The following is a 25,368-nucleotide window of genomic DNA, read 5'->3' as shown; positions in this document are numbered from 1 at the left end:
TGGATGGTAAGAGAGAAAGGAAAATTCAGGGTCATGTTTAAGCTTCTGATATGGGCAAGTGAATTCCAGAAGGCCTGGTGTCTTAGTCCATTCAGGCTGCTATAACAGAATAACACAGACTGGGTGGCTTATATACAACAGAAATTTATTTCTCACAGTTCTGGAGGCTGGGAATTCCAAGATCAAGGCACCAGCTGATTCAGCATCTGGTAGGAGCCAGAGGAACAGCTGTATTCTCACTGTGCCTTCACATGGTGGAAGCAAGCAGTGAGAGAGATCTCTGGGGTGTTTTTTATAACAGCACTAAACCCATTCATAAAGGCTCCATCCTCATGACCTAATCACCTCTGAAAGGACCCGCCTCCAAATAGCATCACACTGGGGATTATGTTTCAACGTATGAATTTTGGAGGGACACAAACATTCAGTCTATAGCCCCTGGGGAATGTGTGTCCTAAGGCCTAGAAGAAAAAAAGCCAAGGACAGACATGCCCCTAATTATTCAGCATGGCTCAAAGGAGCTTCTTCCAGGCAGTTCTCCAAGACTTACAGCTCCTTTTTAGACAAACCCACTTGAAGCCCCCGTGGAATATAACTCTCAGAAGCAGCTATGTTAATCCCAGAGGAACCTGCCTCCTCCCTGCTCCTGTCTAGCAAATCTAACAAACAAACAAATGAACAAAACACCAGCAAAGAATGCTCTCAGTGTTTAAGCGTAGTTGTAGTGGAAAACAAATTGAGCAAAGGAAGAAGACAAAGATAAAAATTCACTTTGGAATCAATCTTCAATAAACATCAATATTTATTGAATATGAACTCTGGGCCCAGCCTTGTGCTCAGGGTTTCAGAAATAAGGAAGAATAAGAGAGCCACTGACTGGTGCATTTGAGGGTCTAGCTCCTTCAATAGTAATACTTCTTATGGTAAATTACTGCACTGGCATTTGGGTTTATACCCCATTCTCCTGTGTTTGGTGACCCAAGTCAGTCCCTGGGGCTTAATCATCTCTGTGTTTTCACAAAACTGAGTTTTTGTACTTTAAAGCTGATAAGTAGACCTATGTAAGTGAGAATCATTCCATTGGAAGTGATTGACAGGCCTCTCTAGCATTTGCTCCAAAAGGAGTAATTTGAGGGCGGGAAGACACAAAAGGTGTTGTCTCTGAGGTTCCAGAGTATTCTCTGCATTTGAGTTGGAAAGCTGGGCCCAACATTAGCCCAAGACAACTTCTCAAAATGTTTCTGGCTAAGGGAATGAGTCTGCGTGCCTAAGGATCTAAAATGGGACCCCCCCAAACATTCTGCCTCTGGGGGCGCACTTTCTCTCCCAGAGGAATTGAGGTGCTTGGCTGAGGTTACAAGTGCAACCCACCACTGAATTAACCAAACAAAATTTTTTCCTGATTTGAATTCTCCCCTACTTTCCAAATGAAGGTCAAATTAAGATAGCAAGAACCAACTTCCACCATAAAAAAGACCCAAACCCAAAAGAATATTTATTTTTCTTTAAAGTTGTTCAATGCAGTGATAGTTTCTACATTTGAGATTTGAGGTTCGGGAGCATAAAACCATGCGCTGATGCAATCTTTCTTTAGGTTTCGAAAGAAAGGCAGGTGAGTTTCCATTTGTACTTCCATTTTCTCCCTGGCTTGGTGATGGTGTCGGATCAACATTCCAGAGCTCCTTCCGGACCGCCCTTAAGCCTATGGAAAAAAGTGATTAAAACGTAACTGAGGGACGCCAATATCCTGGTGTATCAGTATATGGGGATGCAAAGGGGAGGTGGGACAGACTCGAGTTTAAATCCAGCGACTTTAAAGGTTAACGATGACTTTGTTTTTATACGAAGGAGCCAGTCCCGGGAACACCCGTGCGGCTCGAAGAAGAGGGAACGAGTCTGAAAACCGAAACCGGCCCAGGACACACAGACGATGTCCGCGGGGCTCGCTAGTCCTGCCGGCCGGCGGCACGCGGACTCCGCGGATGCACCGGGCCCACCCCAGGGCCATCTCGGCCGGGCGACCCCCGCCGGGGAAGCTGGGGCTGGGGAGGAGGTGGAGGGGTGGAGGAGGGGCGGCCTGGCCGAGGCCCCGCCCACGCCCTGCCCACGCCCCGCCCCGCCACGATTATAGCTGATGACTCAGGGCGGAGCTCCACATCCAAGCGGCGCCGCCGCCAACTTATCTGGATGGGACCAGAAGTTTCTAGCCGGCCAGTTGCTACCTCCCTTTATCTCCTCCTTCCCCTTTGGCAGCGAGGAGGCTATTTCCAGACGCTTCCAGCCATCTCCGGCCACGTCACCCCCTCCTTTAATTCATAAAGGTGCCCAGCGCCGGCTTCCCGGACACGTCGGCGGCGCGCACGACTCTAGCTCCGGTCGCGGCCAGCGAGCGACTCTGCACCTGGAGGTCCGGCACCCCGCGACCCCGTGACCCGGCACCCCGCGATCCGGCACCCCGGCGGCCGCCCCTCTGGGCCGACCCCGACCCAGCATGAGCGCTGCCACCCACTCGCCCATGGTGCAGATGGCGTCCGGCAGCGGCGCCGGCGACCGCGACCCCCTGCCCCCTGGCTGGGAAATCAAGATCGACCCGCAGACCGGCTGGCCCTTCTTCGTGGACCACAATAGCCGTACCACGACGTGGAACGACCCGCGTGTGCCCCCCGAGGTCCCCAAGGTGAGCAGGGCCCGCGCCGCGGCCGCCGGGTCAGCGCCTCCCCCCCCCCCGACGGCCAGCGGTCGGCACAGGGCCGTAGGGGGCGGCTGGACTGGGCCAGGCTGCGGGGACGCGAGGCGCCAGGTGCCTGCCGGCCGTAGCCCGCCTGAGCTGGTGCCCCGGAGGTCAGTGAAGGCCACCTGGGACGCACGGACCCCCCAGAAGGATACCAGCTCTCAGGGGGTCTGCCTGCTGCCCCCCCCAACGAGCCCCCTCCCATGGCCGGCGTCGGGGCGGGGGTCAGGTCCCGGAGAGGACTGTCCTCCCTGGGTCGCGTTTGGTTTCCGGGGGTCGGGCGGGAAGTGGGACCCGCGCGCTGGCGCCGGGTCTGGTCCACCGGCTCGATTCGAGGGGCCGTGGGCCAGGAGACGAGGGGAGGCCGGCCTGGTCAGCATCGGAGGCCCGGGCCAGGCCCCGCCGCGGCCTCCGCCCGGCTTCCAAGACCGAGATCCTGGTTTCACCCTGCTGACCGTACTTTGGCGGACGCCGGGGGGCCATTGGCAAGCTGGGGTGGGGGTCTTTTAGGGTCTGTTAGGAATTTTACCCCCTAAAGTTCCTGAATTCGATTGAAGGTGTCTTGACTTCACCCTCCCATCTCAGGCACAGAGTGACTCAGGAGACTGGATGTAAATTCATTCCTTTTTTTTTCCCCATTCTGTATTTGAAATTAAAATTGTATTATTGGTTGAAACTGTTTTCACTAAGAATATATTCTAGTATGACTTGTTAAAAACAAGATGCTGTTCTTCCAGGCAGTTTCTAAACTAAAGATGTGGGACTGTCTCCTAGTTGGCTATTGCCTTAGACATTGCCTCACACTGGCAAGAAAGAGACTTTTTTTTTTTAAATGGCAATACATTCCCTTCCTGGTTATGTTACTAAAATACCTAGGATTTGTTTCTAATACACAAATAACTGTGTAGTAATACTTTTGTTTTAGAAGGATGCCTCATTTACATATATGCAGGGATATATACTACTTAATCCTTAGAAGCATGAAAATTTGAAAATAGGAGCTTGGAATGAGTGTTAAAAAATTATAACTAATCGTACTACTCTTGTAATTTTCTATAAATTTGAACTTTTTCAAAATATAAAGCTTGACAAAAAGAAATATACTTAAAGGGTAGTGTTACGTTGTCTGGGCAAAATAAAAATAAAAGTCATAGAGAGTTAATAAGTTATTTTGAAGATTTAAAAATTCACAAAATTAAAAATGCTTTATAAATCATTATTTTAGAAGAAAGATCTGTGTTATCCACCTTCATTTTTATGCAGTTTTTTCTTAAAAATATTTATAAGACTGGTGCCCAACAGTGAGACATTGTAAATTCAGCAGCTTACATTTATAAGAAATTAATTGTATATTTATTTCTGAAAATTAGTACCAGAGGCTATAATTAGCTGGGATGGGCGTAACCATATATACTTTTTTGCTTGTCTGTTCGGCCCATTATGGAGTGAAACTGATGCTCATTTCAACCAGCTCTGTTACTGTGGCCTGCAAGGACCTAGATCTTTACTGTGGGCAAAAAAACACAAAAAACAAAAAAAAGTATCATTTTGAGGCTTCCTTCCTATAGAGACAGGGACAGTCGGAATCCGCTGGCATCCTTGGTGGTGAGCGAAGATCAGGTTTGGACACATCCACTGTGAGTGCAGGGTTAAGTCCCGCCTTGCTGGCGCTTTGTTTCCAACATGAAACTCACTCAGCACGTTGAGATCTTCGTGCATCTGTACAGTGGATGGGTTAGGCTGTGGTTTTATAAACTTTTTCAAGGGGGAAGAAAACAGGTTGAGTTACTATTATTGTTCTCGACAAGTAGAAAATGCAAGCTACTAAATCAGAAGTCTGATGCTGGAAAAGTTGATTTGAAAATTTAACAGTCAGAATTTTAAAGTGGAAAAAGGTCCTTAAAGACCTTTTACCCCAGCCTCTATTTTTCTGAGAAAGAAACCCAGAGAGGGGCTTCCCTGGTGGCACAGTGGTTAAGAATCCGCCTGCCACTGCAGGGGACACGGGTTTGAGCCCTGGTCCGGGAAGATCCCACACACCTTGGAGCAGCTAAGCCCGTGCGCCACAACTACTGAACCTGGGCTCTAGAGCCCGTGAGCCACAACTACGGAGCCCACATAATAAAAAAATTTATAAAAAAACACAAAAAGCAACCCAGAGAGTTCAAGTGTGTTTCTAAAGGCCACTCAGCTAGTACCAAGAGCAAAGAGAGAACTACACTGAAAAGTCGATAAGAGGCAGTGTATCTGTTCAGAGGAAGGTAGAAGTGTCTTAAATTTTTATGAAACTATGAAGCGTGCAGGCTGGAATACTTAATAATTTTTGTGTCCTCCCAACCATCAAGTATTGGGTGGCTGACTTCTGTTCTGTGACTACTTAGATGGTGATGGCTGGATGTGATCAACTCAAGAAAAGAGCTCTCTTTACCAAATTAATTACTTGAGATTTCTCAGCACGGTACCAAAACATAGGGAGAAAACTAACATTCAGTTCATTAGCTCTGGGCTTCATTGCTTTCAAGACTGTGCTTTGATATACACAGAACATCTGTGTGACTAATTCACTTTCACGTATATGAATGACACCTTACTTCAGAGTAAATACAATGGAAAATCCTTCACTGTTACTTTATATTCGAAATTTGGTTTCTTAATGTGGAATGAGAAAAGGGCTCTGGCAGAAAACAAAGGGTGATTTTAGAGGAACTGAGCTAAGAGGACCCTCTGAGCGTCCTTACTTTCAAGAGGAGATGCTGTCAATCAATAAAGAGCTATTCATTGAGCATGAAAAACAGAGAAAGCCCTCTTCTGGAGAAGACAGCTTCTGGGTGTTTACAGTTTAACCATGTAGGTACAGAAATGGCTTTCGCGGAAGGAAGATAAAGATTAGAACTTTGGTTTAGTCTTATCCTCTGTTGTCTTACGATTGATCCTCTCTCATTCCCCTGAGGTGGTTAGAGTGACTTTTCATCCCATTTTTACAGAGGCGGCAACAGAAAGCGAGTGTCTTGCCCTTCATTGCAGAGGCAGGACAGCTAGAGGCAAAGGCTTTGGGCTTAATCCAGCTCCACTCTGAGCAACTGAACCTGCAGTCTTCCCGGATATCGATTTTCTGCACACGTGGGCTTCCCACTAATCTCCTGGCAATTTCATACCAGTCCAGGCCCCGTCTCTGGCAGAGAGCTTGACGTCCACTTTGGAATCAGGGGATGTGCAGTTTCTGTGCAGCCACTCCTCCAGGCTCTCTTGCTAAATAAACAGAGGCCAGATATTTTGGAGTGTGGCGCTGTGCTGCTCCCTCACAATCCTTCCTGCGACCAGAGCGAGACCCTCCTCCCTGGAGGAGCAGGGCTGTTCTAGCTCTGCTGGTCTTGGAGGTCCCCGGCACGGATTCCCAAGCCCGGCAGTCTCCAGGGAAGCCTTTTAAGAACACACGTTGCCAGCTGGGTACCCCCTTGTTCAATGCGAGTTGCTCAGGGTAGGGCCCAGAAATCTGTATGTCAGAAAAGCCTCCCTCTTGGTTCTTGGTTCCGGCAGTCTGGCATTTGGGAGCCACCGAAGGACAAGGATCCCACTTCTTAGGGGGGCGGGGGAGCTGTGACTTCACGTGCGCCTGCGTAGGCCTTGGCATCCTCAAGGGGCCTGCTCAACATCTAACCTGCAGAGCCATCACCGGAGCCTCCCTTCCTTCGTGGTGAAACTCACCCGGTGCGTGGCTTCTGGGAACGAACATAGGGGTGGCATGGGGAGGGGTGGAGCCGGGTGGGGTGCCAGTGCCGGGTGTGGGGAGGTGGTCCCGAGACCCTCCTGAACCCCAGGAAGAAGCAAGCCAGAGTCTCTCCCTCTTGTCTTCCGCTGCCGGCAGAATCTCACCACAGTAATTTGACAGATTATCCTCAGGCTCTGTGCGAGACAGGAGCATCCTTTCAGAGGAAATCGGAAATGTTTTGAATGTCGACTGAAGTAGAGCCCCATTTCTTCCCCTTAATGTTCAGCGGAGCTTCCTGAATTTTCTTAAAGATGAGATCACCTTGTTCTTTGCAGATTGACTGCAAGCTCCTGTGCCTCTTAGAATTGGAACACAGTCAGGAAGTGAGCGGCCATTCTCTCCTTTGTATCTCCAGCAAGTTGCAGTTACTCTGGAGCCCATTTCTTTATGACTGATGAATAGTGATTTGCTGGGGGTGCATAAAGGACATGGCCAGATGCCTTATGAGTCCAGCTCATCCGGGACCTTCATTTTCCCTCTAAAGAACAGTCTGTGTTTGGCTTATGCAAGAACTGAGCAAAACTTGTCTCCTGTTTTGTGGAGTACATTTACCCTTTACAAGGGTAGAGTCAGTGCCTGGGAACCGTGGCAGCGTTTGACGTTAGCCAGGGCCGGGAAGGCTTGGTTGTTTGTTGCTGTTGGGCTGCCTGTGAGTCAGAAGGCTTCATACCACCCATGAGGCTTGATTAGCACTGTCCTCGTTTCTGGAATGACACACAGTTGCCTTATATAAACCACTCTGCATGTCTGTTACTTCCTATTGACATTTTAAAATGATCTGGTATTTTTCATAAAAATTAAGAAACCGTGCGTAGCCCAAACCTACTCTTTCTCCTTCCTAGTTTTGCTGTTTTCATGTTGCTCTTACATATTTAAGACACCTTATATAGAAAAACGGGGAGCAGGAGACAAAGGCCTTGCTTATTAGGAGCCTCCGAGGACCCTCTAGTGCTGATGGACACCGAGCAGACCTCTCTCCTACCTGACTGAGGAACTCTCCAGCCCCTCCCGGCTCCCCATTGCTCGGGAATCAAGTCCACACACCCTTTTGTGCCTCAGCCCTCAGACTCACAGCTGGACTTTTGAAGCTAGGCTCCGGATCCCCTCCTTCTGCAGATGTGGAAGCTGACCTCTAGCCCTTGTTCGGCGTGTGCAGCTGCGGGAGCTATCTGGTGTCTTAAACTCTTCACATATTTCTGCGACGATTTCTCTGGGGGCCTCGGCAGCTTCTCAGCAAGCCAGGCAGCTTGTAAAAGCTTAAGCAGAGAGAATTTCTTCAGGAAGGGATGAGCTATTTTTTTGTCTGTCAACATATTTATAGCTATGTGCCAGACGCAGGTGGGTGCTTTTCCAAACCTCTCTTTAAATCCTCAAAGCAGCTCACTAAGGTGGAAGCTGTCAGGCTCACCTTATGCATGAGGAAACAGACTTGGAGAGAGAGGATGTGCCTGGCCTGTCAGCTGTGACGAAACAGAAAGGCTGTTGTAGCCAGAGGTTTACCACCCCGCCCCCACCCCCGCCCCAGGTGACAGACAGGCTTGCCGCTAGTGGACCTGGCTGCTTCTCTATACTCAGTCCTTTATGCTCCGAGCTCGCCAGGCACAGTTCTGCGGATAAACAGCCTTGAGTCCATCTCTTACAGCCGATCAGAAATGTTGGCTCGTTTCCTGAGCCTGGGTCTGAACCTAGAAGATGGCCCCCAGTCTTCACTCATTCATCTCTTCCGACATTTTTGAGCACCTGCTCTCTGTAAGTCATGGTGTTAAAGGCCACACAGAGGACAGCGCTGCCTCCTCCGGTGCCATTTTCCACAAAGCATTTATTCCGTCTCTCCGGTGAAGTAGGCTGTCCCTGCTCTGGACTCCACATTACTTCCATTCTAATCTTTCTTCCAAAAGGCAGCACTTTTCTAGTTTGCCTTGGGGTCACGTCCCTGTGGGCTGGGAGTCCCAGAGGCACAGTCTGCGTCTCTTTCCCCTTTCTGCCTCTCAGAGCCCGGCAGGGTCTACAGGCTCAGTGTGTGAAGGATTCTGCGTGCGGAAGAGTAAAACATGGGCCTGGGTTCCAGAGTGGACAGGCTGGTTGAAGGAAAGCATCCCTTACTGAAGAGTGTGTCGCGGGAAGCCTCCTGTTCGTTCCTAAGCAGTGTTGTCTTTTGCTCCCCAATGTCTCCCGGGAGCCGGTTCCTTTTTATTGAATTTCTGAATGGCCTTTTCTCCACAGGGGACTTTGGTATTGATTCCCTAAATTCATCCTTACGGGTCTGGAGAAGCTCTTTTTTGTCCCCGCCAGTGACACAGCGTCTTGGAGCAGGCCTGCCGGGGAGGCCGGTTGCTGGCAACAGCCAGACGCCACTAAGCCACAGCGGCAGAGAGCAGCCCCGGCGCCACGGAAGGAGCCTCTCTCCAGTTTTTTTGTCCATGAGGCTGGCAGTAAGATCAGACGCTGCAGAGCGAAGCCTCTTATTCACTGTCAATTCTGAAGCGCCCAGGATGGTAGATTGCCTGCTGCCTACATTAGGAGCCTGTAAACAGTGTGCCTCCTGAGTCCCTGCGCAGAGCTGTGTCCCCAGTGATTGAGGCGAGACTTTCCCCTGAAAATGCCTTAGCATCCTTTTGAAGAGCAAACATTTCCTATTTTGAAGTAACTTCCTCAGTTTCTTGAAAATTTAATTTAATTTAAAGTAGAATTGTTGTTCTTTTCAGTTATTTTAAAAATTCTTCTTGGACAAAGAAAGAAAGAAAGAATGAATAGTTTAGAAATGGAAACGGCAGGAAGAAAGGAAAGGACGTGTGTGGCAGAGAAGGCAGCCACATCGCTTTTGAATCTTCCAGATTATCCCATGGACCCTGAGTGTCAGAGCAGGACCCGCTCTCCTGCTGGGCTAGACCTGGGTTCTGTCCCTGCAGAGGCCCCATGCTGGGCTTGTGTGGAGTCTTGGGGCTGTGGTGACTCAGGGGTGCGCCCCGCTCCCGCTGCCCTGCCTCAGCCAGGCAGTGACTCAGCATCAAGCCCTGGCTCCCTGACCAAGACCACACTCGAACTGAATGTTCCAGGTCTGCGCCTCAGCCCAGCTCCAACCGGGCGAAATGAAATGCTTTCCCTCCTGCTGCATTTCACCCCAAGAAAGTGAAGGGTTTGGAGACATTAGCCAATAATTATCACACAGTGTACAGGGGTGGCAGGAATAGTGAAAGGGTTAACGTACCCCCGGCCTTGGCGTCTGACAGACCTGGGTTCTGGTGATCTCAGGTAAATCACTCACCTTCCCCGAGCCTCAGTCTCTCCTTCTGAGAAATGGGCATACACCAGTACCTGTCCAGCAGGGTCGTAAGGATTGGGAAAGTGATGAGCCAGGGCCTGACCTGAGGCATGTGTGTGGTCCGTGGCGACAGTCCCAGTCTTCGCCAAGAAGTCGGAGGGGATTCACAGGCGCTTGGCTTTCCCACAGAGTGGACAGTGCTGGCTGGACGTGGGTCTCTTGGTTCCCAGATGGGTATGAAGTCTCGTTTCCCAAGACAAGGCCTCTTCTTATCGCCCCTGGACCACTTTAGCTGACACTCTCCTTCCACCAGTGTCCAGACACCCTCAGCACCCTTCCCGGGGGTTTCCTGTGTCCCTCGTGGGGGTGGTAGGTGCTGGGCAGTAACTCAGTATGAGGGCAGATGAAGGCTCTCAGCCAGACCTGCAGCCCACAGCCTCATCAGCCTGTGGACTCACCCCAGATCCCGTGCCCAAGATGGGCCAGCAGAATTGTGTATCCTGTGTTCTGCAGGGGGCGCTGTGTTTACCCTGAATCCCGACTGCTTGAGGCGGGGCTCTCCCTCCAAGTCTCTGCACAGGCCTGAGGACCGACCAGGTGCCCAGTGGTGTTGCGGGGAAACGGAGCCACGTTAAACGAGGGGCTGGCCGTCTGCACAGGTGTACTGGACCCTGCCCTAAGTGGGGGAAATGTCACCGTGGGTGGAAGGAGAGAGGCAGGGGGTTTCTAATTGCCACCACCCTTTTGGGGGAGGGTGGTTGCTGAGGAAGGAATGCTTTGAGAAGCTGCTTAGGGTGGGGGAGGAGTCCCTCCAGCAATCCCCCCAAGACTGCCACCATCTGTCAGAGTCTCCCCTTGCCGCAGCTGTGGTTGATGAATTGGAGATTTTTTTCTTTTGCGAAACGGTGTTTTGTACAAAATACATGTCCAGTGAAGCCCAGCACCCTGATAACAACAGATGCTTTGCATGGTTGACATCTCACAGATGGAGGAGCCCGGTGACTGAACAGTGTTCTACCTGAGTCTGAGAAAGAACCTTGAGAAACCCATGGAAATGTGTCCATGGGGATGAAGAGGTCTCTTTATCTAAATTCAGACAAGATTTCGCTTCCTAATATGGAAATTTCAGGTACTTTTCCGTTTGTGATTTATGCCTTTAGATTGTTCCCTACCCTTTTTTTTTTTTTTTTTTTCCTGAAGAGGAAGTAGGTAGTCTTTAATTTCCCTGAAGCCATTGAGCTCAGGAGCTGAACCCCAGTGACCGGGATTCTCTTCCTGGTTCTGCAGTCACTTCCCATGTGACCTTGGGCCACATCTGCTCCATGGTATCCTTGAGGAGGGGTCCAGGGGGCCCATGGGGGACTCTGAGCCCCGAGCGCTCTCCCCAGCAGGGGACATACCCAGCTGTGGCCTGGAGACTGCTTATATGCCCTGGGGGGACACACTGAGAATATTAGGGGGACACCAGCAGATGTTCTACTCCCAGACACCAGCCTGGCTTGGCTCTTTCCCCTGGGTCTCAGGGGCATGTGTGCAGGAACCACAGTCACTGCAGGTTGCGTGTTGATTCCTCAGGTGAGTTTGTCTGCAAGGCAGACCCCTTCAGCGCCTGGGGCCTGTTGAAGGGAGAGGGGAGTTTAGGGCTCAGGCCCCTAGAGTTGTTTTTAGCTGTGTTTGCTTCCAGATTGTGAAACTTTAGATACATTTCTTAGCAGAGAAAGTGCCATCCCTGCTAATTAGGGCTCTTAAGACTCTCAATAAAGGGGCTTCAGACTCTAACAGGCTCATTACCAACTTGGTGAGATCACTGAAGAGTTAAACCCAAATTCACAACTCTGTAAACAATAGGCCCAACCAACTGTTGCTTGGGAAAAGCTGGGTTCGTCAATAACTATTTGTGGCATGGAGGAACGTAGTTGTATAGGGCATGGGACAGCTCAGAGTTTACAAAGACTTTCTCATGCCTTATTTCACGTAAATCTTGCAAAAAGCCCTGGAAGGCATGGGGATTTTTATAGCTGGGGGAACTGAGTCTTAGTAGCAAGGAGTCCTGTCCGAGGGCACACACCTGGCGAGCAGCAGGGCGGGATTGGAGTCCCGAATGGCAACTTGAAAACAGGGGCTCATCTCTCTCATTGTAAGCACATCTTTAAAATGTGCTTTTCCCTAGCAGAAGCACATAGGGACACCCATCTGAGTAATCCCAGGATCAACTATACATACTTTTTTTTTTTTAATTTTTATTGGGGTATAGTTGATTTACAATGTTGTGTTAGTTTCAGGTGTACAGCAACGTGAATGTGTTATACATACACATATATCCACTCTTTTTTAGATTCTTTTCCCATATAGGCCAATACACAATATTGAGTAGAGTTCCCTGTGCTATACAGTAGGTCCTTATTAGCTCTCTATTTTATATATAGTAGTGGGTATGTGTCAGTCCCAATCTTCCAATTTATCCCTCCCCCATCCCTTACCTCCTGGTACCATAAGTTTATTTTCTACATCTGTAACTCTTTGTAGATAAGTATACATACTTTAATAACAGGGCATATCAGTTAAAACCTCCAAGCACCTGGGACTACGTTGCTTACAGCACAGACTCTTGTCTCACTAGGAGTGCTGTAAACAGACTTTGGTGGATGTGGACGTTACTTATTATGCAGAATATGCCCAAAGTCCATTACATGCCCCAAACAGGGCTGGGGGCAGTGGAAGAGACCCTTTACCACATTCCAGTGGGAACTTTGAGTTCGGCTGTGGGGATGTAGATATCTCTCTATATTATCACATTGGCAATACCTTATTTCATGTCTGTGGCCTGTAATGCCAAATGGAAAGTTTTGGTAGAATGTTGAAGCTCAGGTCTCTATGTGTGCTTTAGAAGGAAGTTTTTCTTTTGTTTTGCTTCCTGCCTGAAAGAGGCAAGCCAAGCCACTTTATTTTATTTATTTATTTTTTTTGCGGTACGCGGGCCTCTCACTGTTGTGGCCTCTCCCGCTGCGGAGCACAGGCTCCAGACGCGCAGGCTCAGCGGCCATGGCTCACGGGCCCAGCCGCTCGGCGGCATGTGGGATCCTCCCGGACCGGGGCACAAACCCGCGTCCCCTGCATCGGCAGGCGGACTCTCAACCACTGCGCCACCAGGGAAGCCCCAAGCCACTTTATTTTGATCCACGTCCTCGCTAGATGGGGAGTCCCAGGATTCTTATTGCCCGCCATCTTTTTTCCTTGTTTTAGGAGTTCTGAAGTGTCTTTAGTAAAAGTCGCTGCCTGGCAGGCGTGAGACTCTTCTGGCCTAAAAACCCAGTTGATAGAATCGGTGCCCTACTTAGGACTCCAGGCTGTTGAGGCGGAGGTGCTGCAGGGCAGCCCTCAGAGTGGCCTTTGTCGCTGTTCCCCTTCATTCAGACCGTGGTCTGTAGGTGTCGAGCCCCCGTTTGAAAGAGCACTGTACCGTGGAGCTGGGGTCGGGGCTCACAGGGGCGCCGCCGTTTTCAGGGTTTATGGTTCCGCCCTGCTTTTAAGGTGCAGGGTCAGCGGCTTCCTCCTCTTCACTTGGTTCGTGCAACTTTGGGGCACCTTGAATTCCAGAGAGTTCTAATGTGATTTAACTGGGTGCAGTCAAGAGTGGTCATTTTTAGATTTCCGCCACGTCAGCTTTTCCTTGTTTTTGAGCTTTATGTAGGTGTTTAGAGCTAGAAGAGATCTTGGAATCGGAGGTCACGGAGAACGTCAGGGCTGCAAGGAACCTCCTTTAGGTCAGTGCTCCCAGTGCCGTGGGGGCTGGACTTGCCCACACACCTCCTGAGTCAGACTTTGTTGGGGTCTGAACTTAGCGTCTGCACCGTTTTGCGTTTCCTGGGCGCTCCGGACGCCCCCTAGAGTCTGAGGACCACTGCTTTACAGAACACCTGGGCCTCCCCTTCATTTCGCAGCTGAGGAAACTAAGGCCCAGGGAGGGGATGTGAGTTGCTTGCGTAGCACACGTATTTCAGAGCGGAGTCAGCTTTAGGACCAAGCGCAGCCGCTTTCCAAGTCTCCTAGCTGTCCCCTAAGCACCCACATTGTTACTAAAACTCAGTAGTGAAGTTTAGCTGTGCTCTTAAGCAAACAAGACCTGTGTGAGCCGCGGGCTCATCCAAGCCCAGAACCTGGCCCCAGGCTTGTCTAGTAATAATACCTTGTGCTCGATAGGGCAGACTTTGGCTCACCTGAGGTAGTTTTCCCCGCTTTTCGTCCCGGCCTTTCCATGGAGTTGTTTGGCACCCGCAGGGGATTTTAATGCAACGCACAAAGAAGAAGCTTGAACCAGTTCATTTTATAAATTAATGCAGTGAGATAAGCCGTGGAAGTCAGGCTCTTATTTCCTAATTGGATTTCATGTGTATGTATTCCTGATGGCTCTGCCCACAGATAAGGATAATGAGCTGAGCTGATTGGAAAACGCTTCCTGTAATGCCGTCACTGCTCCTTAGGGAGCTTAGGCAGGTGGTGATGAGGAAGCAGGGCTGGCCGTCATCTGCGTGGTGACTGTGATGGCACCCCGTCCCTATCACGGGGTCACACAGAAGTGCAACCCCCAGGAGACGGAGTCCCCAGTCCCCAGCGAAGTCAGGGTGGGGCAGGTAGTGCCTTTCCTCTATGAAAGATGCTGGTTGGTATAACCCGTAGGCTTGGGCTTGAACTCGAGGACACTTCTTATGGGACTGAGGAGACATGTTCTAGTCATATTCTAGGAGAATTATAAATATTAAACATTTAAAAAACTTTTTTCTTGGACTTCCCTGGCGGTCCAGTGGTTAATACTCCGCCCTTCCAATGCAGGGGGTGCGGGTTTGATCCTACATGTCGCGTGGCGTGGCCAAAAAAAAAAAAAAACCAAACTTTTTCCTTGGAAAAAAATTATGTCTTTTTTTTTTTTTTTTTTACTAGACTGTGATGAAAACACCACAGAAGGTAGGAAGGGCAATTTAACTCTCTTGGGCAGTGCTTTTTGGTTAGTAAAACTGAAGCATTTGTTGTTGACAGGGCTCTGATGAGAGGAGAGTAGAAACAGAGGTGGTGTCAGCATCTGGTGCAGACCTTGTTATGGGTGGGCGTGTCATTTTCAGTTTAAATTATTCACGTACAAGTGTTAGTTTTCTATTCTGTAGAAGTGAGGTGGTCTTTTTAACTTACCTAAAGCAGTGTTTTCTAAACAAAGCCCCCACCAGAGTGGCAAGGCAGCCCACCTTCTTTCAGAGGCCATCATGAGAGATGTGTGGGTTTTTATCACATGACATAAATGGGTCGTTAATTCACACGGAACCAGGAGTGCAGACCTCAGGACTGTAGGAAAGCAGCCTCCAGGCCTCCCGTAGCCACCCTGCCTTCCAGCTTGGGCCCCTGACACCCCCAGCCCTGCCTGCGGTGACCGCACGCTCCCTCCACTGACCCGGACCACTACTCCCAAGACCAGGTCAGGTATCGCCTCCGCTGTCGCAGCCCCTGGGGCAGGTGGAACTGCTCTCCCGCCCGCCTTCCCTTCTTCCTTCCTTTTTCTTCCCTTTTCTTTTTCAGCTGAGGCACAAAATATGCTCAGGGAGATGCATAAAAAGCACAACTCGTGGCAGGCCCGCTCCAGTACCTTCTGGATCCGGGGGCTTCCCCCAGGAGCGGGCAAGCCTCAGCCAGGCCTCTGTATGGCTTCCAGGCCCCGGGAGGGTCTGAGGTGGAGGCCCAGCCAGCAGCTGGGGGTGGCAGCCCTCACCTGTTCGGTCTGGACAGTGTGGGTGGAATGTGGCAGGGGAGGGGCAGTGTGGGGGTCCCAGGGAAGTGGACGGTGTGAGAGACTTCGACACGGATGTACACCCGTTTACCACGACCCAGAGAAAGACGGAGAACGTTTCCATCCCCTCCAAAGGCTCCTTCCCAGACGACTCCGTTTTCTCCAGGTGCAGTCACCGTTCTACTCCAGTCACCACCAGTTAACTGCGTCCTTCAGCTTTGATTCCTCTGACACTTTGGGGTCTGAGGAGCATAATCATGGGCCTGTTTAGGGGGGATTCACATGCCTTTTGGCCTTCCCGGCATCACTCTTTTTTGTGTGTGTGCGTGGGGGGGGCGTCCCTCTTGACGTGCTCTCGTAAAACCTCACGACAGTCCTATGAAGTGGGTGTTGCTAGCTCATTTTCTAGAAAAGGGGATTAAGGCTCACCGAGGTTAAGAGAATCACCCCAGATGAAAGAACTGTTACTAACAGAGGTAAGAATGAACTTGCATCCTCTCTAGGAAAGCCCTCTCCTACTAGGAAAGCCCAGGCGGTCCCCCATCCGCAGGGCCTCCTGTGCTTTCCAGGTAGTTTTGCTTCCTGTTTGTTTCATGCAGCCCCCAGTTGGCAGGGATCGTGCCTTGCTGGTTTGGTGATCCCATGGTACCAAGCAACTCGGGAGCAGGACGTTGACCAGGGGCCAGTCAGCGGATGAGGGCCGCTGGCTGCTCAGCTCTGCTTTTGTGCGTGGCCAGGAGGAAGCCCGCAGAGACGATGCCCCGGCACTCGTCCAGGCCCCTGCTCCAGGCTGGAAGGAAGGTGCCCAGCGCGTGGAGAAAATGCCCGGACGGCCTGTTGTGAGTCAGCTCCGAGCAGCATGGCGTTTCTTCGGTCCCTCTTGCTGCCTCCCTTGTGGTGTCCCTCTCATGGCAGGAATTTGGTTCTGAATGTGAGGCCTGGACCCACTCCCTGCTCTTGGGTGACCTGAGTTAAGCAGGCTAAAATCATGCCACTGCCCTGAGCACGTGGCTATTCTAATCTGAGAGCGCCTGTCTGCTGGCGTCCCCAAGGGCATGGCAACACCCTTGCCTCTCCTTCTGCTGGAGGCCCTCTGGGGCGGGGCTCGGCAGGAGGCAAGCAGTTCATGGGTCTGAAAGGGCTAAGTTCCAGGGTCAGCCCTTGGCTTTCCCCACTTGTGACCAGTTTCGCCCCACTGGGAGTTACACCCTGAGGCTCCTAGAGCCTCAGCTCTTGGCGCTGCCTCATGAGGAAGGATCATGCTCCTTCGTAATAGTTGACCCACTCGGGTGTGTGTCAGCGGCACAAATCCTCAGCCCCCTCCTCTGTAAGAGGACCCTCTAGTGCTCAGGAGGTCGTCAGGACCGGAAGCCGTGGGGGTCCCTGGTTTCAGTTGCCCAGCCTCTGCTTGGGGAGAAGTGACATTGCCCGGCAAGTGACGGGCCAGCCTTGTTGTCTGAAACAAGATCTTTCTCTGTGGTACATCTGGAACTTGGCCTTCTCAAGGGTCCCAAAATAGCCGGGCCGCTGAAGGGAGAGCTTCGTGAGAGGACATGAGAGAGACCCAGCCGCTCCTCGCCAAGCAAGCTTTGTTGGCATCACAGGACCAGCACAATTAATCCCCGGGTTTTGTTCTCATCCTGTGCTGCTTCTGCATTCCTTGTGTATCTCCCTTTCTCGCAGCTTGTTCTGAAAATATTCCTGAGGAGGCAGCGTCCCGCTGCCGCCCCTTCTCGGCAGACTTCCAGGCTGTGGCCTGCGCTGGGGTCCAGCACGAGTCTGTATCGCTAGGAGACATGAGGACCTTTTAGAAAGCAGAGAAGCTGGCTGTGGCTTAGGGAGCTGGAATTGAATGCTCCTCGCACCTTCTGATCTGGGTCTGAAGATTTGGGAGGCGGTCAGTGACTCACCTATATGCACTGCCGCCGTGTCACCCAGAAAAGAAACCTGTCTTACCAGTTTGGGAAACTGGGACTTCTCTTATGCTCAACAGTTACCTTGGCTCCCCTGCTTCCTCTGGATGCTTCTGATTCTTAAACTGCTGCCCATACAGCGGCTTCAGTAGGGAGGGGGCGTCTGGAAGAAGTGGGGGGTCAGGGGAGGCACCCACACTCTGTGTGCTCAGCTGCCCTGGCTGGCACTGTGGGACCCAGGGTCACTCTGGAAGGTCGGAGTGCTCGGCGCCATGCTTGCCCCTGTTCAGGGCTGTCTCCTTCCCAGTTTCTAACAGGTCTGTGTTTCTCTTTATTTTAGGAAACCGCATCCTCTGCAAACGGGCCTTCGAGGGAGGGCTCCAGGCCGCTGCCCACGAGGGAAGGCCACGTTGTGTACCCCCGGCTCCGGCCAGGCTACATTCCCATCCCCGTCCTCCACGACGGTGCCCAGAGCCGGCAGCCACATCCTGTCTTCGCCTACCCCCAGCCTGGGACGCAGCGCTTCCAAACCGAGGTAGCCCCGGCGGCCCCGCAGAGGCCCCAGTCACCTCTGCGGGGAGTGGCGGAAGCCACCCAGACAGATAAACAGTGCGGACAGGCAGTAGCGGCTGCGGCAGCCCAGCCCCCAGCCTCCCATGGACCTGAGGTAAGGAGAGGCTTGGCTCGCGGGCCTGTGGGGTGCGACCCGGGGGTGCCAGGTTTTGTGCTTCCTAGGCTGCCCCAGACCCTGATGCGGTGCCCAGGGCAACGCCTGGTGAGATGCGGGGCATCTGGGCCTGGCCCGCAGCGTCAGAGGTCACCCAGCAAAGATCGCTTACAAGACAGCCCAGCGTCCCCCCAGCGTTTCACAGGTTGGTTTTTCAGGTGGGCAGGGATCATGGTTTATTTTGGTAGTTAAGGAATTGGGGCTCAGAAGGGTAAACAGCTTGGTCCACAATCACAAAGTTGGAAGTGGTGTCACTGGGACTGGAAGCCTGGCCTTCTGGCTCCTCACGTACACCCACCGAGCTTTCTATATCAGAAATACAGAGATACTCTGTGTTATTTCATTCAGTTCAGTGTTCACAGGTAAGTATTAACTGCTTGGAGCTGTACTGACGTGAAAATGAGACCGCGTACCTGCCCTTACAGTGTCCACAGTTTCAAAGGAAATGTAAAATGAGGAGTCAGGAAGGCAGCTGCTTTTCAGGTTTTAAGTCTGAAGCCGACACTTCTTGCACTAATGTCTAAAGAATAGTTCTTAATCCAGTTCTTAGCTGAGATTTGAAGGCCAGTGGACCCCAGTAGGAATCCTGAGCCATAAGCCCTCTGGGTTTTGCAGTCTGCACAGCATCCCATCGTGTGTCTCCTGCACTGCTCTTGAGCACAAATGCTTGCTCCGGGGATGAAAAATCACAGGAGGCTCTTTTCCCTTCCTTGGAGAAGCGGTACCTGAATTTGTAATGTTTTTGTTGTAAAAATCAAAAGTGACACATCAGTCAGAGAAACCTGAAGAAATTTAAGCTAGCAGGGCCTGTAGAAGCCAGCTGCGCAAACACCCTTCTGATTTTCTAGAACGGAAAGTAGGTGGCCGGGAAGGGAAAGGGGCCTGGCCTGCCTCGGTCCACACAGGGGACACAGTTCCCAGTGCCGAGCTGAGTTCTCTGTGGATAAGCAGGAAGAGAGTTACGGAAAGAGGAAATGCAGTGATAACAATAAATAAAATGTAGCGAGCGCTTCCTGTGTGTGGCACTGGGGCTGGGACACACGCACAGATTATTTTACCGAATTGTCAGGTCAGCCCAGTGACTGGGCTGGGGGTTAAACGCAGCTCCTAAAGCTATTGAGCTGTTAAGAATTTGAGCCCAGGCCTCTTGACTCCTGAGCTCCCAGTCTTAACACTACATTTTGAAAATGGAAAGGCTTACAGACGGGAGGTCATATTAAACCTGCTGCCCAGAGCAGGCGCGTGACGGGGACAGAGTCGGAGGGCCAGACAGCGGTGGCTCACGGGGCTGTGTATCACCCTTTGCGTCTTGCAGCGATCCCAGTCTCCGGCTGCCTCGGACTGCTCATCCTCGTCCTCCTCGGCCAGCCTGCCCTCCTCCTCTGGCAGGAGCAGCCTGGGCAGTCACCAGCTCCCTCGGGGCTACATCTCCATCCCTGTGATACATGAGCAGAATGTCACCCGGCCGGCAGCCCAGCCCTCCTTCCACCAAGCCCAGAAGACCCACTACCCAGCTCAGCAGGGCGAATACCAGACCCACCAGCCTGTGTACCACAAGATCCAGGGAGATGACTGGGAGCCCCGGACCGTGTGGGCAGCATCCCCGTTCCGGTCACCCGTCCGGGGTGCGTCCAGCCGGGAGGGCTCTCCAGCCAGAAGCAGCACGCCGGTGCACACCCCGCCGTCCGTCCGCGTGCAAACCGTGGTCGACAGGCCTCAGGTATGGGAGTCGGTGTCGGCAGACTAGCTGGGGCAGCATCTCTCCAGGGCCTGAGGAGCTCTGTGCAGGTGCCCTGGGTCCCCCCACCCCACCCCGCCCCACCAGCCCCTCCTGGTTTACGCATGTAACTGGGGGGGAGAGCGAGACCCTGAAAACGGCTGGTCATCAGCAGAAATGCAGGCGAGGGCTGTGAACCTCCAGTGCTTTCTACAGCTTTTGCTCATTTTTCGCTGCAGCTGCCTCAGGGGCAGAGCTCCAGCCACCACCGTGGGCAACGGCGGGCAGAACACAGCGTCACACACCTGTTGGGGGGGCCCAGGTGTCTCAGTGCCCACCATACCCTTGCAGTGCCCTGCAGCCCCTCCACACCCCACCCTCAGCCTCGTCTCCTGCCTCACTCACACCCCTTCCTGCACTCTGCAGGCCCTTCACTCTGTTGTCTCCTCTTTTGTGCCTTTGCTTGTGCTGGACCCACTTCCTGACATGCCTTCACAATCCAAGCTGTCCCCATCCTCCAGGGGACAAGCCAGCCTTGCCACTCCCACGAAGCCTCCTCATCTTTCCCACGGTGCCTAGTATGAGTCCCTTACAGTTCAGCTCTGATTATTCTGTGCATTTATTCCAAAAGTGTTCATCCACTCTGTTCAGCTCTGCTCTGACCTTGGCCACAGGGAGCATGTCTTACTCCTTTCTCCTCCTTTGCGGTAGAGGACCACGTTCCCTGGCCGATGCCTGGCTGGCTGGGCGGATGGGAAGCCTTCCTTCCTGCCTGGTGAAAGTTACAGGCAGGGCCCACTTATCCTTCAGTAGAGACGTGCAGGCACTGGTTCCTGGGGGAGGAAGTCTTCTAGTTTTAGCCGAAGAACACTCGGCAGCCGGGGCCGCTCAGCTGCTGAGTGAATTCTCGGCCACAGTTTTTATTTTTTATTGTTATTTAAATATTTATTTATTTTTTCAACATTGTGGAAGTGCCTTTACATTTATTTATTTATTTTTGGCTACGTTGGGCCTTCCTTGCTGCGTGCAGGCTTTCTCTAGTTGCGGCGAGCGGGAGCTACTCTTCCTTGCGGTGCGCGGGCTTCTCACTGTGGTGGCTTCTCTTGTTGCGGAGCACGGGCTCTAGGCGCATGGGCTTCAGTAGCTGTGGTGCGTGGGCTCAGTAGTTGTGGCTCGCGGGCTCTAGATCGCAGGCTCAGTAGTTGTGGCGCACGGGCTTCGTTGCTCCGTGGCACGTGGGATCTTCCCGGACCAGGGCTCGAACCCACGTCCTCTGCATTGGCAGGCGGATTCTTAACCACTACGCCACCAGGGAAGTCCCTTGGTCACAGTTTTTAAAAGGAAAGTGCTCTGTAAACAAATGCAGGGCATCTTCTTACTACAGATGGTGACACTGTTCAGGGCCCTCAAACAGAACTCCTCCTTTTATGGTTTTTTTGTTTGTTTGTTTGTTTTCCTTTTTATTTGGAAATGATTTCAACCTTACAGAAGAGAAGTCCAGTAAATATGAAGGTCATGAAAGCAAAGATTCACCCATATTTACTGTTAACATTTTGCTACATTTGCTTTGTCATCTTTTCCTCTCTCCATATATTATCTGTATTTTTTGTTTGAGGTTTAGTTGTAAATATCATGTCCAATACCCCTAAATATGTCAGCAGATATTTTCCTAAGAGAGCGACCTTCTCATTCATACCCACAGTAGAATTATCAGATGCAGGAAGTTTAACGTCCTTAAAACATTGTTGTCTCATACGCAGTCCCTTCTCAGATCTCCTTTATAGCAATTTCCTCCTGTTCCAGGATCTAATGTAGGATCATGAGCACTGCACGCAGATGTCGTTTTCCTTTAGTCTCCTTTAATCTGGAAAACACGTTCTCAGTCTTTCTCTGCTTTCATGACCTTGACATTTTTGAAGAGTACAAGCCATAGGACACCCCCTCTTAAGTGTTTCCAAAGTCACTTACTCAGCCATCGTTTTAAAACCCAAGAAGAGGCGTGTGGCTGGTTCATGAGTGCTAAGGGCCAAAGTTAAGCATTTCTGGTTGGCAGAAGAGATTTGATGGAAAAGGAGGCTACTGGTGTTCAAACAAAACAGCCAAGCATCCATCAGATCCTTACTCAGACTCAGTAATCCTTTCAAATGGGAAAGAAGTGCCCATTTGCAAAGCTGGAGATGTTTCCTCTCATGCCTTTCCCATATTATCAATATTTTCTGTAATTGGTGGAACAATATTTAATCCTATTTCCACTTAACCCTGTTTGTTTGTAGTGGCCTCCCTTTTATAGCTTGTCTAGAAATCCCTTTTTAGAGGCTTGCAGAGATTTGACCTAACTGAACATTATAGTGGGATTTAGTGTTTTTAATATGGAGTACTTTAGAAATAATGTAGTCCAACTCCTATTTCCCAGTTGATAAAATCAGTGTGTGAGATTTTTAAGGGGGTTTTAGATGTTCACTTAAATGCTAGGTGAACCAAGATGTTTCTGTTTCAAGCATAGTTAATTTTTTAAAATATCGCTATAGCTTATAGTCACATTAAAGAGTATCTCAGCCTCTGTAGCCGATGTAGTCAGTGCAGAGATTCTGCACTGCTGAATGTTAGCTCTGGCACAGATGTGTCCAGGCAGAATTCTTACTGCATTACCCATTTTCAGCATCTTGCTTATTCTCAAAAAATACATCAGTCTGGGCAGAAACCACAAGGCTGTCATAGGTTTTTTTTTTTTTTAAAAAAAAGACGATTATAACTTTTCTGAAACAGGAGATGGGAAGGCCACACCCTGAGCGGAGACTGTCACACAGGGTGATGAAGGGGGCCAAGTGGCCATTACTACTCCCTGGCTCCATCACCTGAAAGTCTGAGTCACCCAGGACTTTGCTTTGAGGTAAAGTAACTCAGCCGTCAGCATGCGTTTTTGGTATTTTCATTTTTGAAAATTATATTGGTTTTCTTTTCATTGCCGTAAGAATACCATCTCCAGAAAAATTCAGTGAGAGATGACAGACCAAGAGACCAAGGTTAACGAACGGAAGCATAACATGGTTTGGTCACATACATGATGAATATCATATTTTAATTTTGTAACAGGTTTGGCTGACTTTGAAAATCCCTCTTATACTATTAAACTTTAACAAAGTCATTTCTGGGCTTCCCTGGTGGTGCAGTGGTAGAGAGTTCGCCTGCCGCTGCAGGGGACATGGGTTCGTGCCCCAGTCCGGGAAGATCCCGCATGCCGCAGAACGGCTGGGCCCGTGAGCCACGGCCACTGGGCCTGCGCATCTGGAGCCTGTGCTCTGCAACGGGAGAGTCCACAGCAGTGAGAGGCCCGCGTACCGCCAAAAAAAAAGTCATTTCTGTTTTCTTCTAGTCAGTACTAGCTACAAACGACTGCCTGTGACTCTCAGCCAGGTATTAAAACTATCTCTGTGTCCTTGCCTCTTCTCAGCAACCCATGACCCATCGAGAACCTTCACCTATTCCCCAACCTGAAAACAAACCAGAAAGCAAGCCAGGCCCAGCTGGACCAGATCTCACTCCTGGACACATCCCGATTCAAGTGATCCGCAAAGAGGTGGATTCTCAACCTGTTTCGCAGAAGCCCCTGCCTCCCTCTGAGAAAGTGGAAGTAAAGGTTCCCTCTGCTCCGGTGCCTTGTCCTCCCAGCCCGGCCCCTTCTGCCGTCCCCTCTCCCGCCAAGAACGTGGCTGCAGAAGAGAGAGCAGCCCCCAGCCCTGCCCCTGCAGAAGCCACACCCCCAAAACCAGGAGAAGCTGAGGTACCCCCAAAACATCCAGGTGTGCTGAAAGTAGAAGCCATCTTGGAGAAGGTGCAAGGGCTGGAGCAGGCTGTGGACAACTTTGAAGGCAAGAAGACAGACAAAAAGTACCTGATGATAGAAGAGTATTTGACCAAAGAGCTACTGGCCCTGGATTCTGTAGACCCAGAAGGACGCGCTGATGTCCGCCAGGCCAGGAGAGATGGCGTCAGGAAGGTTCAGACCATCCTGGAAAAACTTGAACAGAAAGCAATAGATGTCCCAGGTCAAGTCCAGGTTTATGAACTCCAGCCCAGCTCCCTTGACACCGATCAGCCACTTCAGGAAATCATGGAGATGGGTGCCGTGACAGCAGACAAGAGCAAGAAAAGTGCTGGAAATGGAGAAGATCCCAGTACTGAAACCCAGCAGCCAGAAGCCAAAGCAGCAGCAGCTCCAAACCCCAGCAGCACGACAGACACAGCTGCAAACCCAGCAGCACCTTAGTCTCCACGAAATAAAAAATCAGCCCCGGAGACCGGGAACTGATTGTGTGCTTTAGAGAATTTTAAGTTGCATGCATTTCAGGGCCTTAAAACCAGTTGGTTTTTACTCTTCGTAGCTGCTTGGTAGGCAGTAACTTGGGTGGAGGCGAAACACACTAATAAAAGGCCTAAAAGGAGAATGATGCTTTTCCTGTGTATTCATATTCTGTACAAATAAAGAAGTTGCTTGTTACAGAAGTTTAACCCCATAGCTTGCTGTTTTGGAGCCCTCTCTGTATGGATCCCACATGTTAGTCATGGATGTGAACTGTCTTTCTACAGCTCTGGACTGAAGGAGTTTTTGCAGGGGTAGATGGGGAGTCGATTTCTCATCAGTAAATATGAAACCCATTTTTCAGAAGTGTTGCCATTTTAGTGGGATGATTTTTGTCATCTCATAGCTAAAATACTTAACTTTAGATAGAATAAAATGTGTAAGGAGCCGTAGGAATATCTGTATGTTGGATGACTTTAATGCTACATTTAAAAAAAGGAAAATAAAGTAATAATGTAACTCAAAATGTCTTCTGTGGTTTCTAAATTTTGAAGAGTGGCGGCATCAAGATGGTCTTTCACTGGCTTCAGGAAAAATAAACAGACACATTTGCAGGCCTGCTCTGGGATTCGTAACATCTCTACTGGCCCGACCCATGAGAAGATGAGTCTTGGTCATTTTTCATTCTCAGGTTGCAGCTGCAACCTGGGAAGACTCAGAGCTGTGAACCCAGGTAATGGGAACGTGCCCATCACACCTCTTCCGATTGCTCCAGCAGAGGTGCCTCTCTGCCCACCTGGCCCCAGGCCATCCGCAGACCTCACTGAAGGGCCGAGTGGGTTCAAAAGTGCACAGTTCCCAGTATTGTCTGAGGCTGGCCCAAGCGTTCCCTGGAGTCCAGCTCACTGGGGGTTGGGCACATGTTCTATGAGAGTCTTGGGGTCATCTTTATCTGACACTCCTCTGAGTCACCAAGCCAGTCCGAGACCAGGTTTATCTTCCCACATTGGGTTCCTCGAAGTCACTGGGGTTAGGGACCAGATGCACTGTGAAGCCACTGGGGGGAAGAAGGTTGTTCTAGGCAAAGGTTTTTTAAGGGCTTGGGAAGGACCACCGCCCAGAATGTGGACACGTGCAAGATTTTGTTTTCTTAAGTCCTTTGCCAAATAAACCTGA

General features: G+C 50.8%; 1 protein-coding gene across 1 annotated transcript; it reads left to right on the top strand.

Moving 5' to 3' along the window:
• The first annotated feature begins 2,184 nt into the window (after positions 1-2,184).
• BAG3 (BAG cochaperone 3) lies at positions 2,185-24,956 on the top strand. Its single transcript, XM_079899546.1, has 4 exons — positions 2,185-2,677; positions 17,789-18,115; positions 19,491-19,895; positions 23,344-24,956. Exons 1-4 carry the CDS (start codon positions 2,492-2,494, stop codon positions 24,157-24,159), a joined length of 1,734 nt encoding a protein of 577 aa, XP_079755672.1. The 5' UTR covers positions 2,185-2,491; the 3' UTR covers positions 24,160-24,956.
• Positions 24,957-25,368: the final 412 nt, after the last annotated feature.

The sequence above is a fragment of the Stenella coeruleoalba genome (assembly GCF_951394435.1).
Source record: "Stenella coeruleoalba genome assembly, chromosome: 16".
NCBI lineage: Eukaryota > Metazoa > Chordata > Mammalia > Artiodactyla > Delphinidae > Stenella > Stenella coeruleoalba.
The sequence above is the reverse complement of the archived record's forward strand: the minus strand, read 5'-3'. Positions and strand labels throughout refer to the sequence as shown.